General features: G+C 40.6%; 1 protein-coding gene and 1 long non-coding RNA gene across 6 annotated transcripts in view; one reads left to right on the top strand and one right to left on the bottom strand.

Annotated features, from left to right (window-relative positions):
• EPAS1 (endothelial PAS domain protein 1) overlaps window positions 1–14,980 on the top strand; it is a 115,685-nt gene extending 100,705 nt beyond the window's left edge. For all 5 annotated transcript variants that reach the window (XM_040611936.1, XM_040611937.1, XM_040611939.1 and 2 more), the window contains 10 exons: window positions 700–806; window positions 5,620–5,767; window positions 6,532–6,740; window positions 7,063–7,250; window positions 8,126–8,236; window positions 9,806–10,290; window positions 11,412–11,535; window positions 11,625–11,742; window positions 12,249–12,422; window positions 13,125–14,980. In XM_040611936.1, the coding sequence (XP_040467870.1) occupies window positions 700–806; window positions 5,620–5,767; window positions 6,532–6,740; window positions 7,063–7,250; window positions 8,126–8,236; window positions 9,806–10,290; window positions 11,412–11,535; window positions 11,625–11,742; window positions 12,249–12,422; window positions 13,125–13,276 (1,816 nt within the window). In that variant the 3' untranslated portion in view covers window positions 13,277–14,980. The remainder of the gene's footprint in view (window positions 1–699; window positions 807–5,619; window positions 5,768–6,531; window positions 6,741–7,062; window positions 7,251–8,125; window positions 8,237–9,805; window positions 10,291–11,411; window positions 11,536–11,624; window positions 11,743–12,248; window positions 12,423–13,124) is intronic.
• Window positions 14,069–20,542, bottom strand: part of LOC121096191 — a 38,151-nt gene continuing 31,677 nt past the window's right edge. The window contains exon 2 of the long non-coding RNA XR_005830382.1: window positions 14,069–15,747. This is a non-coding gene — a long non-coding RNA (uncharacterized LOC121096191). The remainder of the gene's footprint in view (window positions 15,748–20,542) is intronic.

The following is a 20,542-nucleotide window of genomic DNA, read 5'->3' as shown; positions in this document are numbered from 1 at the left end:
AATCCTGCCTTGCCTGAGTACTCAAAAAGGCTCTGAAAAAAGTCCAGTTTTTGAGATCATAGCTTTCTTTGTGTAAAATCCTACTTAGTTTGTGGATTAGTCACCCAAGTAACCTAATCCATATGCTAAAGTTCTCATATAATTGAGAAACACTGAGTAGAAGAGCTGATTTTTTTTCTTTTAACTGCCCTTAATTTCTCACCTTGCATTTTTGTTTCATTAAATGCAATACCCAAAGTACTGATTTAACCCTTTTATGTATTTTTTAAATGTACACATACTTTTCAACTTGATGGTGCCAACCACGACGCCCCTCACATGCATTTGATTTTGCACGATGGGAGTTTCTGCCCGTAATGGACAGCCTGAGAACTTCATCAGCAATGCCTCTCCAGTTGAGGCTCCCTAGAAGAGACACTGTGCCATAGGCCTGGGAAAATTTGCAACACATGTAATGACATCCCTAGGCATTTGTATTGCAGTAGTAGTACAAGACAGCTTATTCTGAACATGCAAATATCTCAGAACGTGATCAGAAGTCCTCTACGGCTCCCAATGTGTTTGAAAGTTTAGAATTTCTCATACTATGGTTTTAATTCTGTTAATCTAAGGACTAGAGCTGATGAGAGCTGCCCTGCACATGTCAGCATAAGGCTAAGGTGACCTGAATTTTAAATGTTTGTTTTCTTTTTAACCAAGAATAACAGAGTTGATTGGTTACCATCCAGAGGAGCTGCTGGGCCGTTCAGCGTATGAGTTTTACCATGCTTTGGACTCGGAGAGTATGACCAAGAGTCACCAGAACTGTAAGTCACATTCTTACGTCTCTTCGTAGTATGCATGTAAAGCACAGCTTGCGGGTACCTCAATAAGTAGTTGAAAACACAAATGCAGCTTGTATGCAGATATTCTCTGAGAAGAGTGTTTATGCTTTGCGAGAAAACTTACAGGTTACCATGCTTGTCTAGCTGAAACGTGCTGCTGATCTTTCCAGAGGGTCTGATTTTTGCCATAATTCATACTAAACTTGGATGGTAGAGAGGAGAATCGCCGTCTCTTTACCGGATAATACAAGGATCAGCAGAAAATTTGAAGAGCTGAGTTAGGCAGTACTAGCCTGGTGAGAAGTGCTTTTACTGGTGCTGTTACCCTTCTGGTGTGCTGTTGGGCTCAGCAGGAAGAGCAGCTGTAATAGGAAGAGCTTACTGCAGTGTATTTTTGAAAGTCTGTCTTCTGCTACCAAATACCAGCTATCTTCCCCCACCCAAAGCAGGTGTGTGAGGAGACTTTTAAAAGGGATGATATGCATTATACAAATAATATATACTGCCAGGAACAGCTTCTTGTTATTCTTATGCCTATGAACTGCCAGTTTTAGCTGTTTTTAATGTAAAGTACCTAAATTATTCCAGGAGCAGAGAACAGATACAAGATCTGCTCCCTCTCTTCAGCAGGCCACACAGTTACGCTTCCTTTCTGTCTCACATAAAATGTCTCACATTTTTTACAAAAACAAAGGGAAGCTTCTAGACCAGAGACCACAAGCTACAAAAAAAACCAAACAAACAAACAAACAAAAAAACAGCCCACACCTTGTAGTTACCATGATCAAGGTCTCTGTCCTCAGGAAAAGCACATGACTTAAGTCATGTCTATAGGGAATTGCCCACCAAATAGACTTACAGAAAGTATTTCTGATTTTTGCAGAGAAAAGTAGCAGCAAAGAATAACTGTCTGACCTCAGGGGGAAAAGGGAATATGCATTAGTTCCAGTGGCAAGGATTCAGGACAGTTTTGAGTTGAAATGTTACTTGAAAGAATGTTTGGCAGTGATTAAAGTTGTGCGCTGTAAAACAGTGTTGGTATGAATCATCCTGTTTCCAGAGCTGCTTAAAAGAAAAAAAAGAAATCAAACCATACTTAGAGAGAGTTGTCTGGGAATGTATTTGTTAAAATTGTTTCTTAGGTAATGTGCTCATGTTTTTAACAGTGAAAAGGAATTAGCGATATTCATAGATAGGATGTCCCTACCCTATGCTGGGCTATTAAGAGTCCTCCTGAGAAATGAGGGGGTATGCGCACTGTTGCTTCTGAATCATTGAGTTGCATTTCTAAGAATGGAACAACGCCAGGGACAGAATGAACTGAGAGATGGCAGTCTCTTTGGTAACAGGGGAGAGAGAGAGAGCCCTTGTTGGTTATCCCTGTCTAGTTAGTTAAATGGAACCGCTGAGCCGGGACTTGTCCACGTAAAGATTTCTGGAGAGTTTCTAGTACCCATCTTGACCAGGCATTGATTGAGGTTGTTCTCGCTCTGGCAGTTAAATTCAACTCATGTAGTGCAGAGTGTATGTCTAGATGCCGTTGTGCCTACTCAAAAGAGATCTGTCCTACAAACATCTGCTGTTGGGCATGAGGACTGATGGAGAAGCAGAAGGAAGTCAAGGAGAAGTCTGGAGGAGCGAGTTATACCAGCAGAAGTGCTCAAAGGCACCGTGCACTGCACAGGTTATAAATATTTAGGATCAAACTGTTCCATAGTGTTTATCATAGCACAGGATCAGCATGGGTGATTTTTACTGTTAAAAGCACAGGACCAAAGTCTGTGCTGTAAAAATGCTGTTGCCCACAACAGAAGCATGAGTTTACATCCCTAGCAAATTTTGTTTTTCTAAGCTAAATACTTCCCATGTCTTCTGGGACAGTCAGGCTTCTTACCAACTGAGAGAACAGGCACAAAGGCAAAGTGACAGTAAGCTGTGATTTGAGGGAACCCACATAAGCCCTCCGAACGGGAACATCCCTGGGTTTCATAATGTTACCTACTGCACAGGGTAACCTAGCAGGTATGTAACTTATACAGAGCTTACGAGTTCTTCCTGGCCATGGAAACAGCCACCACAAAATTCATGTTTAGCATGCTCATATTTATTAAACAAGATTTTTTATTAGACATATGCTATATATACAGTCATCAATTCTAACAGTGCCAAACATTTAGTGTTGTAAAGATACATAGGAGTAGAGGAAGGAGACGCGCATTTGAAAAGTAAGAGGGAGAGAAACCTCAAATGAGTCTCTTGGATAGAAGCAGAACTCCTTCCCTTTCCTTCTTTCTAATTTAGTGATAAATCATGCTTATTACAGTTTTACTGTCCTGCAGGGTTGGTTGTTCTTTTTCTTCTTGAGGTGAAATAACAGCCTCACATTCAACCAAGCCACAATAGTGTTTTTGTTCTTGGCTTCAATATAGTTGCATATAGAGTATGAAAGTCTTAATTAGTCACCATCAGATGGAAGACTAGAGTGCATTTGGCATACCCAGTTTTTCACATTATGCAAGCAAGCTGAAAATCTCTGCCTTGTTACATAAATCTACACAAAAGATTGACTGTAGAGCTGTATTTTCCAATTCAGCAATTAATAAGCTATAATCACTTCCACTTAGAGTCTGGTCTTGTCGCCCTTAAAGCCAATGGGAATTTTGCTATTGACTTCAGTGGGGAGCTGAATGTCACCATCTGGGACCCGCCGCTTGCTAGTACGTAGCAGAAGTTTGACAAGCCTTCCAAGTGAATCATATTTCTCAAGTGTGTCTCAGCAATTAAGAAATTTTGTGTTGAGTTAAATTAATCCCTGCCCTCCCCCTTTCTCCACCCAAGCATAAGGCATATAGCTGGAGCCTATTTCATTGAGATGTTACTAGTTCTGTAAAGATACAGGTAATGTACACTTCACACACACACAAGAAAAGAAAAGAAAAAGTGAGTAGTTCACTCTGAAGGCAGAACCTTAAAGGTAGCATTGATAACAAAGTCAGCAGTTTATGAGCATATTAGTCATTTATGAGATTACCCCATGGAGGGATTCTGCTGTACTTTATTATATCAGAACATGACATGCTTTGAATAATAATAATAAAAAAGATTAAAGCAGTAAAAAGCTTCTTTGTAATGTAACAGGCGCCTACACTGTGACTCTTATTGATGAGCTGATGATTAGGAAGCAGTGTAATTATGTTTCACAAGCAGAGCAGAACAGTCCAGTCACTAAAACACTTTGAAATGAAAGCCTTTTGATTTTGTTCCACCAGAAGTATTTAATCAATAAAAGTAATGTTCTACTTTGTCTAAATAAATTAAATGAAGGATGATTAAATACTCCTTGGAAGAAAACAAATTTCAGAGATAGAAGGATAAACACAGCAACAATTATCTGCAAAACAGTTGTTAAATTTCACAGGCATGGCTTTGTGCGTTTGTATGGTGGCAATGTAGGAGAGACTGACAATAAATAGCTTCTGTTAATGGCCATATACACAAGGAATATTTCTGTATAAAACCTGCAGAATCAAGTTTCCAGCCTTACTGAGTCAAAATGCATTATTTTTAGGGCATTAGTTTGATGGCATACTGTCTTCAGGCATCAAAGATGTTTAAAAGGAAAGATTGCCAGTGTGGTCAAAGGTTTAGCTGAGTCAGTTCCCAATTTTGCTACTCAATGTGACTACGTCTGCTTACAAATACAAACTCTTATTAGTATGAGTACTGTTTGCATATTCCAGCTCTAATTTTATTGCCATTGATCAACTATTTTTCCTCAGCTGACAACAGTGAATTACAACAGGCAGGACATCATAAAACTTTACATCTGAGAAGCCTAAAGCTCCACACTGAAAACTCATTCTCTTCAAATACTACAAAATATTGGGATGGGGGGTGTCACCCTTCGAACATTTAGATGAAGCTTTAAACCTGAGTTGTACTTTTGTCAGTTTATTGTTTAAAAAACACAGGACAGTTCAAAAAAGCATTTAGAGTTAGACATTATTTGATTTGTCACATGGGTCTTCGTTCCTTCTAGGCTGCTAATTTCAAGCTATTGCAGAGGAACAGCACAGACCAACCAGACAGAGATATGTAGTAGTTCAGCCTTTTTTTCTCTAGGCAGAACAATACCATTTACATTCTTAACTTTGATACTTTTTAGAGAGTGATATTACTTCTTCAGCCTCTTAAAACCAATGCTGTGCTAATGACACCTTCACTTTACTTGTGGTATTGATAGTTCCAGCTCCTAATTCTAAGGTATAAAAAGAGATAGGTATAGATTTAAATTATGAGGTGGTGGGGTTTTTTGTGTGAGTATAGTTTCTAAATCATCTGATTCTTGAGCTTATCGGTCACCTAAATAAGGAAACTATTAAATAGTTTCCTAAATAAATTCACTTTCCCACAAGTCAGCCTTAGAGCCCAAAGGGAGGTGCTTTTAGGACAGGGACTCTCAAGAAACGTGCAGTCAGCAGGCATTATTTTGGGGGCAGCATGGATCTTATTAGAAAAATCCGAAAAATCCCACACTCTTACCTGAATGCTCAGACCATCTCAAGAACTCAAATGCCAGAACTCAGATTTCCAGTCTTGAGTAGAAGCCTCAAATGAACATCCCCTTTTATATTTAAAATGGCTGAATTTCCCCAAAGATAAGCATCCTTGCTAACGACTGCCTTAGTGCAGTTTTGCATAATGAAAACTCAGAAGCGGTTTATTTAAGACAAGTGTTACATATTGTGCGTTCCTGTCCTGCCGCATTATTTATATCTCTGACCCCTTTTCTCAGTGTGTACAAAAGGTCAAGTAGTGACGGGCCAGTACCGTATGCTTGCCAAGCACGGTGGCTATGTGTGGCTGGAGACTCAAGGAACAGTGATTTACAATACGCGCAACCTACAGCCTCAGTGTATCGTCTGTGTCAACTATGTGCTGAGGTAAGTTGTGTGGGGCAGAAAAGCCACATGTGGATTCATGTGCTGGAAGAAACGCAATAATCAGAGGAACTTTTGAAGGGTCTATTTATTCAGTGTTGTTATTCTGAAATCAGTTTAGTCATGTTTGTTCAGTCTTGTTTACTGATGTTAGACATCGATGAAAAATGTGGCATGCCTGTTCCCATACACGCTGTTGAAATACACCACAGCCTTCCCCTTCTGCAGAGTGGCTGCTGTGCTGATACAACAAACTGTAAAGCCTGCACTGAAGATTTTATTGTGTAACACAACTGCCAATGTGTTTTGTTTCTCTAATGCAATGACAGAGAGGTAAAATTAAGTAGTAACTATCTTATGTTGCTAGGAAAGGCTGTTTACCACCTCAAAAATCAGGACCAATCAGGAGTTTTGCCTCTGTTTGGCACAACTCAAGTATTTTTGGTCCTAGATGGGGCCAAAATAGGAAATACTTATTTGAGTGATAGTCAGGGTCATTATAGCCTCGACTACAACCCTCTTAAAAAGTAGAGCAACAAAGCCCTGAGTATTCCCACAGAAGTCCTGACCACAGTCTCTGCGTCATCTGGCATGGTGGTGCTCAGCAACGCTGGAACCGTGCCTCGCCTGTCGACAGCCTGGCGTGCAACTGAGAGAGGCTGAAATGCTTGTACGGGCCCCAGCTTTTAGAGAGATTTTACTGCCTACATTAGCCACATCTTTTTTGTTTTAGAGTGCAAAATGCCTAAAACCTATTTTCTTGTTAGTGAAATTGAGAAGAATGATGTTGTGTTCTCCATGGACCAAACGGAATCGCTCTTCAAGCCTCACCTGCTGACGATGAGCACCGCCTATGAGAGTGGCATCCCCGGGATGGAGAAGAGTGACTTCTTGTTTACCAAGTTAAAGGAGGAACCAGAGGAACTTGCTCAGCTGGCACCAACACCTGGCGATGCCATTATTTCCCTGGATTTTGGTTAGTTTGTATAAATAATTCTTGTGCAACAAAGAGCTGTGTGTGAGCCTACATTTAGAAATTTAATAGACAAGGTCTGTTTGCTGTGTGTACAAATTGGGAGTAATGGCTGTAAGAGCCCACGTGCTCACACCAGTGGAAAATTTCTGTGAATGAGAGCAGAATCAGGCTTTCTTGCTGACTAAACAACATGCATTAAGTCTATGCCAACTTATTGTCATGGCAACTGGGAGCGGTGTTTACTTTTAATGAATAGCTGCAATTATATCATAACACAGCACAAGCTAAAAGTATTCATTAATATTGTTAAAACCCCATCCAGGGACACAGAAGTTTGAGGAAGCCCCTGCCTTCACCAGTGCTGTTTTGACACCAAACAAATCATGGCCAGTGGAAGCAAAAAGCCACGCTGCTCAAGGTGAAACACTGACGATACCATCCTTTACAATGCTGCAGATTGCACCTGGAAGCAGTACACCAAGTGCAAGCAGCAACAGTAGCTGTTCCACGGTAAGAGCTTTAAAAAAAATATGCATGTTATGTTTTGTATGTGAGTCCCATCGACATATGTAGATGACTTTTTCACGTTAGCAGTCCTATCTCGTTGCTTATTAACAAGGCCCAGTGTATCTATATCCCTCCTGTACTGCATATATCTTAAGTATCAATAGTAAAATGGGAACTACATCCTGCCTTTACATTGCAATCCTCATTTTCTCCCGGCTGTCCCTCAGTAATTACTATAACCTATAAAAGAACTGGTAGAAGAATGTGCTACCATCTTTCCTTCCTGGAGTTAGCCTTAAATATAAGGCCAATGTAGACAGTCTGGCTGCTAGCAACGTTGCACCAGACCCATCCTCCTTCCGTTTGTTAACTAGAAGCTATATAGTCTTTAGAAAGCTTACCCAGCTCGGGCTTTGAGAGCAGCTCTGCGGAGTTCCCCACTGAAAGAATGAACGTGCTTTTTTAGGGCATTGCCCCCAAGAGCAGGAGCCACTCTCAGCCAGCCTTTACTAGAGGGTGTCCAATATCTTAAGAAAGGCATTGAGGGTATTGTTGAGCATCTCCCTTCTTTTTATATTTATATAATTTAATAGTGTACATTTCATGTTCCTTGTCTGACTTGCCAAAAAACACTTAAACAACAACTAGGTTCCTCTATAGGGTGTGCCTGTGTTTTGTAGTGACAAGTAATCTCACGTTGGAGAAAAGCATATGATAGAAGTGGACACTTTGGGGTTCTGAGGACACTATACATAGAGTCTGGCCATTTGCTTTTCATAGAAAAGATACGTTACTGAACAGTACGTTATAAGCAGCATGATGCTAAGCCAATACTGTGGTTGTCTTGCCACTTATGGCAAATTCTTATTTCTGTGCAGCCAAGCAGCCCAGGAGATTATTACAATTCTGTGGATGAAGATTTTAAGATTGAAGTGATTGAAAAACTTTTTGCTATGGACACAGAATCAAAAAGTCAGTGCACCTCCCAGGTAAGGAACTAATCTCTCTTCCAAAAGCCAGAAAACCAGTCTCCTGCTAGCAGGTAGTACAGATGCATGTCATAAGTGCAGGTATCATGATCTAATATGCAAACTGCATTTGTACATATACACCGAAGTTTTGATGCACAACATTGTTAAAAGCTGGTGTGTAAATTGCTATCCCTAACTCTGAAGCGAGTACTTTACGGTGTCACTGTGGCAGCACTACTAAGAAGAAAGAAGCAGCAGAAACCTTTCAGAATTCAGAGGCTTCTGTAGACTAGATAGGAATACAAGCAGCACCAATTTTTCTTTTTTAATCTGGCCTAATGACTAGCCAGTAAACATCCTTTCTAGAACAAAATACAAAAAAGCCAAATGAAAAAGGAGTGCCCCTCATAGCACATACCTCCTTTACAAAATGAAAACTGTAATTTTTTATATATTTTTCTTGGTTTACTTATTAGAGGAGTTCAGAGATGTGACGATTACTTGCACATAAACTAACATATAGTCTCCATCTCCTGCATTCTATTCAGGGTGTAAGTGTAGAAATTCCCTCTATAAATAAATAAATCCACTATCATAACATTACGTCAAGTGAGCTAGTGAATAAAAGGCGTAGGCCTGATTCAGCCCACCTAACTTTAGATACTTAACTATAAAAGAGCATAAGCCTTTAGTAAAGGCATTTCAATTAAGAGAAAGGAACAGGCATTGCTGGCTGGCAGCTCAGACCACACACTCATCTCCTCCTATTAATCCTGTGGAGAGTTTGGGGTGACTGGGGCCCAAATGAGGTGCTTCAGTCTGCCAGTGCAATTTGCAGGCTTAGGTAGGCTGTAGTCCATGTCCTGAAGAAATTTTATGTAAGTCTGAACATAGTAACATTAAGGAAAGTGATAGAAAGAGTGGACAGATAGGAGGAAATTGTGGATCAGGATCAAACTCAATGCTAAGACTTGACATGTGCAAACTTCAGTTTTGTGTGATTCAGTATCCACTTGCTCAGGTGTGTCCCACCACATCAGCAGCTTTGGTGGGAAAAATGAGTGTTAGAAAAGTGCCCCTGTCATGAGGTGACAGGTGGGCCAACATTGATTTCTCTCTCTGTTCAGCTTTGGTCAAATGCCAAGACAAATTAATTTAAGATTTAAGTGCAAGTGTCCTTCCAACTATGTTTTTTAAAACTTTTGCATGTTTATATACTTTTTTTTTTCCATGTAGCTGGATTATGCGGAAGATATGTTTTCTATTTTAGCATGAAAAAGCCTGAGGTTGAACTACATGCCACATGTTATAGAGTCTTGGCAGACAAGTTATTCAAAACGTAATGAAACACAAGATCTGCTTCAGATCACACTGTTACGGGTTACATGCAAGCTGCTTTAGCAAATACTGCTTATCTGGGAGGGTTTTTTTCTTCAGTTTCTTGTCTTACTTTGCTGGTGGTGATATGACGAACATGTATGCTAGTTATAGAAATAAGACATCTTTAAATAAGAGCTGGCCAGTTTCATGTAGGTAAATTTATTATTAACTTTTAGTTTCTTATGAACTTACTTTATTCCTGCGCAGACTGACTTCAATGAACTGGACCTTGAAACCTTGGCTCCTTACATTCCTATGGATGGAGAAGATTTTCAGCTCAGTCCAATCTGCCAAGAAGAATGTCCTCTCTCTGAAAGTGCACAAAATACCCAGCAGAGTCTAAGTAGCATGAGTACCATCTTCCAGCCCCTTCCTTCTGCTTCACAGAATCACTTTCTCCCAGAGAAATATCGCCCACAGCTATCAAATAAAAAAATGAATCCTGGTCATGGGTCCCTGTCATCAGTGTTCTTCAACGATGTGAGTAGGTCATCACTGCCACCATACCATGACCAAGCCAGCACTCCCCTGTCTTCAATGGGAGGAAGACCAAACACCCAGTGGCCACCTGATCCCCTGTTAGAGTATGTTCCTGCTAAATGGAGACTTGTGGATAAATACTCAGGATCCCTATCAAGTTCCTCCTCAGGGCCACCAGTGCATTCTCCGAGCATGCCCACATATAAAAGAAGGTAAGACCTTTTGTGGTATAACTATGTATTTTACTACGAAAAGGCTTTGGGCAATGAGGAGGGTCATATTCTTGAAAAAAATCTTTTTCTCAATTCAGCTGGAATAAGTTGTTTTGATAGGCATCAGGCTGCACCTCTGGTGAAATTAGCGTAGTGCTCTCCCAGTGGCCGTCAGTCTGGTGGAAGCAGAAGTGGGCTGATTTTTCATTGCCTGTAAGGACGCAAGAATGGATTTCTTGCTGGTCAGGTAAAAAATACCCCAGCAATTTTGCAAGGCCTGCTTGACTTTATGCTGTTTAAGGAAAGTACTGAAAAGGCTTACTGGTCCAGCAGTAAGCTGGGAGCCATGCATGCTTTCTTACCTTGCATATATTTTTTGCACAACAGAAAACAGGGGAGAGCAAGGGACGACAGTACACTTATTGTTGGCATATGTAAATACTACAACTAAGATGTAAAATTAGAGGCTCTTTTTCTACAGCCTTTCCTCACCTTGTTCACTCTCTTACACACGTGAACAGTATGCGATGAGATGTAGATCAGAGGATACAGTCCTGTAAGTTTCCTGTCACAGCCAGAAGTGTCTCTGTGGGTCTTGGGTGTTGGTCACACTGAAACATTCAGGAAATCCATAGAACTGCAACGGTCATTTCAAAACGTGGAGCTGTGCGGTTTTTGCCTGCAGTTTGCTTTCTGGGATTTCTTGTTGGTAGAAATACCACTGTCTGAATATGAACCTGGAAACAGAGGGTTTGTCCCCAGCCAGCAACCTGTGTGTTCAGATTTAATATGCAAAACCAGGGGACAGGCGTGGCACTCAAAATCCTGTCCTCAAAAATCACATGATCTCTTTTCCATGGCATTTTTATGTCTGCCTGGAGAGCCCTAGAGGCTGTTTATGCTAGACTTTCATTAGTCTTTGATCCCAAAAGTCAAAAGTTTCCAAAGCTTGTGGGATGACTAACAAAAGGAAAGAAAAACATTTGAGGTTTGAGGTCTGTCCACTGGCATGTGTCAAAGACACCTTAAATGTCTTTAAATGAAAGAAGAATCTGTATAAATGAACAAGATGGTTTAGATCTGCCTCGTTGCTCACTTACCCAGAGATCTTTTCTCCACAGGCCCCTGGATGCTTTTGGGCAACGAGGCATAGATGTAAACCCAGCAAGAATTGCTCTGTCTAACAGTTTGAAACTGAAGCGACAACTGGATTACGAAGAACAAGCATTGCAACAGCTGAGTGGGGTAATCATAAGAAATGCATCACCTTCAGAACTTTGGACTCACCATCATCATCAGTGTAATTATGTGTTTTGCTTTTCTTCACATTGCAGGGAGATCCATCTGTCATTAACCCCTCTCACCTAATGTGGAAAAGAATGAAATTTCTCAAAGGGGAAAACTGTTCCTTGGTTACAGAAAAGAAGTCTCTCAGCACAAGTGTTCTTACTGGTAAGACAAAAGAAAATGGTTTTGCAATGTTACGTATCAAAACAATTTTGAGAGACAGGTTGAACAGAAACAAAAGTTCTTTCAAAATGAAATGCAAGCTCTGTAAATATTACACTAAGCTAAAATTAAAGATCAGGTTGTATCACTAAGAGCTGAACAATTTAAGGTACATTTGATAAATACCAGGTAGGTGGTTTCATGTGTGTTCACACCCTTGCCTTGGAGGTAACAGAGATGGGTTTACCTCTTGCTGACCCAAGGTATGGCCATCTCAGAGCTAGGACTGATACTTTCTACAACATTGTGTTTCCTTACACAAGCATATCTGGGGTGCAGTACCACTTCTAGAGCTAGTGCTGCTTCTGGACTTCATTTGTCACAAGATGTAAGTGTGCCTGCTCCATGTGACCATCACGCCGAGGATCCCTTTGCGTTGAATTAGTATTATCTACTATAATTATTACGCTGTCTTAATTTAATTTTTTTTTTCCTTCTGTGTAAATCAGATGAATTTGTCTGTAACTCGAGAGGTCTGAGCCAACCAATGAATCAGCTGCAGCAGCAGCAGCCACCCACCTGTGGCAGTCCTGGTGAGAATGTGAAAGCAGGAGCGTTTCCCCTTCCATTCTACAGTTCCCACTGTCAGGACTATAGTGTCCAGCCAGTTCATAAAGCATCAGGTAAGAGCTGTCAAATACAGAAACTGGAAAATGTTGGTATTTAGTCCCAATACTGACTCCATGAAAGAAAAACATTTTAAAAAAATATAGAGGATGACGATAAACTAAGAGCCAACTAGGTATTGCTCCATCACATGAAAAATTAGTTGTTTAGTGTGAAACATTGATTTTTACACTTTTCATACATGCTGGAAAAAATCCCTTTGCCCTTCATCTCAATTAACACTTTTACCTTGGAGGTCCAGTCATCCTCCATCCATACTCCTGTCTTGCAATGGAGTTGATTAAATTGTACTAAAAACTTCTCTTGCAGCACTGATATGGGAGGTTTGTAGGTTAGTTTTAACATGTGCCCTCTTAAAAGTTAAAATAAGTAATTAAATGGGACATACAAATGTCCTTTCTAATATATAAGGGGAGTGGGTGCCAATTTAGAAACTCTGTTGTTTACTGCAGCTTTCCTCATCTGCATCAATATTGTTTTTCTCAGACGAATCTAAATTGGGGTAGAGGTGAAAAACCGCATGTGTCTGTGTGACACGCTTCCAACAGTTCAAGGCAGAGTGATGCACAGGTTTGCTCTGAAACCTGTAACTGTTGGTGGTTTGCGCATATAAATGAAATTATAACTGGTATAAACAGAAGAGGGAGGAAAGAACTTCTCTCTCTGGTCTCACGACTTACTTCAGTGATCTCTTCCAGGTATGACCAGTCGCCTGCTGGGGCCCTCTTTTGAACCCTACTTGTTGCCCGAGTTGACAAGATATGACTGTGAGGTGAACGTCCCCGTTTTGGGCAGGTCTACGCTTCTGCAAGGCAGTGAACTGCTCAGAGCACTGGACCAGGCAACCTGAGCGACCCTGCGATATTCCATGGCCTATACTGTTCAAAACAGCTTCAGTTTTTAAATATATTTTTGCAAGTAGACAATTTCTAATACCAATACACTTTTACAGGATTTTACTTAGATATTGAACCTGTCCACGTTACCAAATAGTGGCCTTTTGAAGTTACTCACTTTATTATTCATACTAAAGAAATACATCTACTGTATTTTCTCTATTGCAATTAAAGTGTTGTTTAGAGAGTTTGATTACCCTCCCCTTATCTCATTACCTGTAATTTATATGCTGACACTTTCTTCAAATTTCATGCTAATAAAAAGCTGTGGTATAAATGCCTCATCATGTGATACTTTGGCTGCAGTACTGCAAAGATTTACTTTTATTGCCAAAGATGAACGAAACAAATTTGATCTCCGACCACAGTTTTTTGTTGATCTGCCAAATTGAAATCCTTTGAGTCTTTCTGTTTTCCAGCATTTATCATATTGTAACTTACATAACTTGTGCAAAACCATACTAAAAGAAAAATCCCAGCTTTCCACCCCCCCTCCCCTTCCCATCATTTTTATACACTTGGTTGAAAGAAATGCGAATGGTGAACTGCAGTGCTTGTGGGTATCTGTGAAAGTTGCACGTTGTAAGCTTTTTTTCCTCAGACGCAAACCACATTCTCAGCTGCCTTAACCTGGCTTAGCTCTACAGCCAAGGGAGTCCTACAGATTTACCCCAGTGGAGGACTTAGACCTGTGTTTTCAATTTGTGCAGAGGTTTCTTGGTTTGTTGTTTCCTTTTTTTCTTTTTCCCCACTAAAAATTTTTTTAAATATTTTTAATTTGTCTCTGGGTCAGTTGTTAATCATCTCTTGGTACTTTTGCTGTATCTAGGACACAACAACTTTAAGAGCTGTTTCTGCTAGAGAGAGTAGTATTTGTTATGATGTTGCTGATATTTCAGGAATCTGACCAGCGGCCAGTACTAACACCTCTGATTAATGTTACCCTTTTTTCATTTTATATGCTAGATACCAACATAATTGCAATATTGAATCGTTAAAACTAAAAGTTTAAGTAGTATTTCCCAGCATATTAGGCTAACTCAGCTATAAGTAGACAAAAAGAATTGAGGATTTTGTAGTGAGATGAACAGCTGGCAGGCAGGTCTCTCTTGTTTTTACTTGCCTTACATTAATCAGCAGCTAAAATGTCATTAAAAGGCAACCAGACATTTTCAGAGCTCCTTTCCAACTATCATTTGTTGTCATGCATGTATTTTAAAAAATAAGGCTTTGAATGCTTTCAAAGGCAAAGGGATTCAAAGGTTTAAATTAAAACATATTTAAAGAGCAAAAATATTAAAATAATAAACAGCAGGTGAGCAGTTCTGACTTTAAAATACATACAGACCTAGATATACGTTGGGCTATATCATTTTGTTTCCTCCACTGGTATAAATCACCATAGGTTCACTAAAGAAAACAGAACAGTGGCAATGCAAAAAAAGGCAAGAAATCTGGCCCAGAAACTTAGAACAAAGATAGGTTCTTTTGAGACTTCTGATTCTGCTGAAGCTGGGTTTATAAAATTGCTTTGTATCATGCACTGACACTTGCAGAGAGGGAGCCTTGGTTTCACAGAGCACTTCAGAGTTCGCTGGGTTAAGCGAGTCTTAACCACACATACTTAGAAAAGCTGACTTTTGTTATTGGTACACAGTATAAAAAATAAAAATAAAAATATAGCCCCTTGTAGGGGCCTATTGTAGGCAATCTTACAAGAGTTTATTACCAAAAATAATCTACTCCTAAAGTGAAGTTATTACCGTGTGGAAAAAATATATTATAAGCATCAAAATCTGATGAAAATTGGCAAGTAAATTTGCAGTGGCAAGGAATTAAAGGCTTCAAGGATAAAGACACTTGAATACTGCTCTTCTGTTTATTTGTGTAGTTTCAGCATTAAAAATGTTATAGCCTAACAGTTTACTAAAACACTCTGAAAAAATATTCCATGTCTTAATATTAATCATACTTTTTATCATAATTATTTCATAATCTATATTGCTGAATTCTTATTGACTATATTATAACGTATGGGAACTTTAACTTGATAAGGAAATGTATTTTGACACTGATATCTTATTAAAGTATACTGATCCTAAATTCTTTGTGACTCGTTTGCTATGAATTTGTTATTTGTTGTATCATTGTAAAACAAAAGTATTTATTAAATTATTTATAGAAAATAAAGGTTTGCATTGATCTTTGAAGAATGAAAGAACAAACACAAGTTACCTGTATTTGAGAGCTGGGAAGAGGTCTGCACCACCAACCTTTTTGTGGAGTTTACCCAGCTTTCCTCCCACAGAGAATCAATGCCGTGCAGAGCGCCTTTCTGAAACAAGGCCCTTGGTTCAGACTGCTGCTTTCATTTCAAAAGTGTATTTCTGTCTGAGGAGCTAAGGCTGCATCTTGTAATGCTACCCTTAAAAAGAACAATTAATAAACAAAATTACATTTTAGAGGCCAAATTGGCACAGTTCCCCACTTCAGTTTTTATGGGAGTAACATTAGCCATCATATTCTGCCAGTCATAAACAATGAGTTTTCCCCCATCCAAGCTCCTGCTTTACCCACCCAGTACTTTATCCCAATGCTGGTTTTCATCATGAAAATCCTTTCCGTATAGAAATGGCCAGTTTTGCCTGTATTACACCGATCACGCGGTAGGAGGGCAGACACATGAAGAAATTCATCTCCAACCATACACTTAAAATGCATGCTGGACTGCATGGAAGCTGTTGGTGCTTGACCCTTCTGGTAAATGCCCATACAGACACCGAGAGCTTCTCAAACAACAGAGAATCTTCTGAATAACCTGCAGAAGTGGACTGTCATCGCCTCCTTTTCTAGATGGGATGCTCAGCAGGCATAGAAAGTAACTCCTTGTTTCTACAACTGTTGTAATTAACAGCAATCGCACAACACACAGCAGTGAGGAGCGAATGGTGAATGGTGCTGTGCCTTACGCTCCCTTTTAAAGCATCCCACTGATCTTCAGGGCACTTTGACAAAGACTAAGCATTCCAGATTCTAACCCAATCGATGGTTAAAAAAAAAAAGCTAATCTCACGAGTAGAAATTAACCTGTTCTGATCAATTTCTGTTGTAACTGCTAACTGCTAATATAAAATAGTGCTGCCAGGCATTATTTTTTGGGGGTGTCCAAACATAGCTTATTGCTAGCACTCGCATTCTGAAGTGCTTTCAGCATTCACGACTCCCATGTTCAAGTAGTTTAAGGAACATATCAGTGGTGCCTTCAGCTCCACCCACCCCCAGCTAAACACTTTTCATGTTAGCAAATTCTAGTGTTTTTTTCCCCTATGTAATGAACATCCTGGACAACTTAGCTCTGATAATACAATTTACATACTCAAAAGACCCAAACCCTGGCCAGAAACATAATACATAGATTGCATCAATAGCCAAGTTTTGTTCTGCTGAACAGGGATTTATTATGGCTTTTTAAAAGTTTTGACACACCACCACCACCAGTAGGCCAGAAAAAGTGCTTAAAATTAAGTGTCCATCATCTTTCAGTGCCTAAAAGCACCATTTCTTGGCACCAGATCTTGTATCTCTAACAGCATAGCACTGATCCCAACTATGCTGTTCAACACTCATTACATTCTGCTGAAAAATTGGGCAGTATTGCCAAGCTCTCATGACGTGGGCTGGTCTCAGTCTCTGGCTGATTTTCAAGTCTACCATCTTTTTAAAATGATCAAGCCAACATTTTTCCTAGACCATAGACTTCACGCAGGTAAGCTTCACACTTCATTGAACAAATGGTTACAACAAAATACTATAGGGAATTCTCAACATCCCAGTGTATATTGTGATTACTAACAAAACTACAAAAAAGTCCAAATAACCTGGAGCAAATTCCAACCGTCTTTTCAGTTGAGACACCAGCCTCTAAGCTCTACAGACCTAAGGACAGTAGGTGATTTCATCATGCTTGCCAACAGTGGGCAGAGTACAGAAAAACATTCACTGTAACACACAACTGCTCCAGTCCTAGATGGTGAAGGTTTCAGCTGTTGTTGCTCCCTGAGGAGCTACATAAAGCTATTCACAGACATGCCAGATTTTTTTTTTTTTAATTTTATTTTTAAGAGCTACAGTGGAGAACTGGAAATATTCACCTACATTTACTAAAACAGCATTATTTTCTTCCTTTTTTTTTCTCCTCCTCTAACTCTCTTATTTTAGGCTTCCCAAGAGGAGAAGAAACAATTTCTAAGAAAAAAGAAAATCCTTAACAATATTTTCTTAGGACAACAAAATCTGTCACACATCCCTGTTCTACTCCCTTAGCACAGGCCAACAGACAGCACAGCAGCTGCCTTTTGGTTATCCAGGGCTGCCTCTGAGCTCACCCTCGACTCTCACTTCCCTGGGCTCTGTTCCTTGTTGCTTTCCTTAGTCAACTGAAGCTACAACAGCACCATAGGAAAGTTCTAGCTATTGGTATGTACCCCATTTTTGGAGGTACACATTAAAAATGGCTCCAAACAAAAAAGCAAACAAACAAAAAAAAAATTGAGAAAAACCTTTTAGTTTGGAAGCACCACTGACATTTCTTTTGTCTGAAACCCATCCCACATTCTTGGCAGCTTGTGATGTGCCACGGGTCTCAGATGGAACATTTTCCTTGAAGTCCTAAATTCCTCTAATCAAGGAGTTACTTAATTCTCTTCAGTCATGCCTCTCAGTTAGTTAGTAATGTGGTTAAGATGCCTCATTAGGGAACATGCTCACATGCATGAGCCTGGCTTGCAAAGACTACCTGCCAGCCAGCCGGCACCAGCTACTGCTGCCTTTGACACCGGACAGGAACGGGCAGCTGGAGGCAACAGCAGCTCATGTGCTAGCTGCTATGGAAATTGCTGCGTCTTAACCACAGCGGCTGGAAGGACTGCTTAGACTTAGACTCCAAAGCACACTGGAGTTCACAGAAAGCAAACCAATGGAAGTTTACTGGGAAACAGGTTGCTCTCCATTATATTAACTTAGGCTGCAAACACTGAGATGAACTTTCCTGTGCTTGCTCCACTACAATGGCGCTTGCATTTTCCAGCAGATTTACACTTTCTAACACAGGTGGCTGTTCACACCTTCAATTCGTTTAATCTTTAGTCAGCTTTTGGAGTGCACTGGCTTTTAGGGCCAGTCCAATCACTGCAGAAATCTCAAACATAAAGGAGACACCAACATTTAATACTTTAATTTTTGGTCAACATCCCTCTCCCCTTTCAAAATTTCTCTTCTGCAGAAACGATTCTGTTTAATGATAGGCAACACCCTGAACAATTACATGCTGGATTTGCTCCTTTCTAGTATCTCTTTCTCCCTTCGCTGGATCAACAGCAAGCACAGTCTGTGCAAAGCCTTCCAAGCACTCTGAAAAGTGGACCAAAACCTGGCTTTCGTAACCATCAATTATATCTTAATAGACCAAATCAACACTTCAACTTCTGCTTTCATTTTTAGATTGACTTCTCCAACCTCTCCTCTTACACATTCTCCCTCCCTCCATGCAAAACCAAGAAAGCACCTTCAGAAAAAACAAAGTCACTAAAATACTTTTCTGGGTAACCAGCAGAGGAACCAGGAACCAAAGAAGTATCTGGAACTCATTTCAGTTCATTGGAAAGACAGGGAATGTTCAAGTTAACAGGACTCTCATTCTTTCCCTGCTGGGCAAGGTTTGTTTGCACTGAGGTTTTGTATTAGAAACACATACACTTAGCTAAATATGATTTTGTTTATCCAGGATTTCTTCTGTCCTGTTCAGTGCACCAATTCCACAAACCTGTGCTGAAAATAATAAACAGGGTGAAAAGTGTCTGTGCCCAGTGCTCAAGAGCCACAACAGGTGCCTCTAAATGGCAGAGCAGCATGCTAGGCATACCCAAAAGACTTGTCCTGAAACCTGCTCAGAGCGGGTCCTCTTCAAAACCAGCCAGGAGAATGCCTTCCCTGGTGGGTATGTTGAGACTGGATCCCAAATAAGCCATCTCGGAGAGCAGGAAATGCTCCATCTCCTGCTGAGCCATTCCCCAGGACATTCCCAAGAAAGCAGAAGTGACCTTCTTCCTCCCCTTCCGTTTTGCCCACATCACTCCTCCTTTCCATAGAAATCGGTCAAAGAGTATTTGATTCTTACAGGCAAAACTGTGGCCCGACCCATGCCAAGGAAACAAATCCCACATGTTCACAAAGCCCACGCTACAAACCGGTTGCTGAGGGGTGACCATTCCCAAGCCCCTGGAAAATGGGTCTGCTGCAGCCTATAGCAGGAACTCATGCTCTCCATAGGGCACTCCTGACCCTGACACGGGAGCGCTTAGCGTGATGCAGGACATGCTGCGGCTGTGCCCAGCAGACACTGCTCTTCCTTGGGTCACAGGCCAGAAGCACAGTGGCTGAACAAGCTGTTCATTTCACGTGCTGTCCCCAACATAGGTCACCTATATGAAACCCAACTACTTAGACTTAATGCAGATAATGCACAATTCACTTATATATGGAACAAGAGGGTAAATAAGCCTGGCAATGCATTTACTTCCATGGTTCACAGAAATACTTTGTGGCTGAGCACCACAGAGCAACATCATGCACGGCAAAAGCTGCTTAAGAGGAAATTGCCCCAGGAAGCTTTCCAAAAACTGTACTTTCCACTTTCACACTAGACCCCCAAGGTTCACTGCCTGAAGGGCGACAGCACAGCACACCCACTATGCTAGTGTCCTACCCTGTTCCTCCCAGAGAGCCAAACCGTAATGGCAGCAGCTCGCTACGATCAAAAGGGGCATTGCAAGGGTCTCCCGAGCACACGTGCTCAGCATCCCTCACTCACAACAGCTGATTTCAGAGCGGTCAGTTACCTCCCCAGTTTGCTGCACCCCTCAGCCATATCCTGCCTTCCCGCACTTCCAAAATGTCAAATTTTTCTCCTGGGTGAACACCTCCAGCTTGCTTTTTCCCAACATCCAACAGCATTTAGAAATCCTTTTCCAGATGCTCTTATTGGAAATGTAGACCACAAAATTACAAAAGGAGTTCTGGGATCTTATCTGTACCACCGGTGACTCATCTTTGAAAGTAGTATTGCTGCAACACCAAAATGTAAATCCACATTTATTTATTTATTTATTTTTAAGTGAGCTACATAAGAAAAAGGACGTGGACAGTCACTCGGTCACGTGCAG

This window comes from Falco naumanni, chromosome 12, assembly GCF_017639655.2.
Source record: "Falco naumanni isolate bFalNau1 chromosome 12, bFalNau1.pat, whole genome shotgun sequence".
Taxonomy (NCBI): Eukaryota; Metazoa; Chordata; class Aves; order Falconiformes; family Falconidae; genus Falco; species Falco naumanni.
This window is presented reverse-complemented; position numbering and strand designations above follow the sequence as displayed.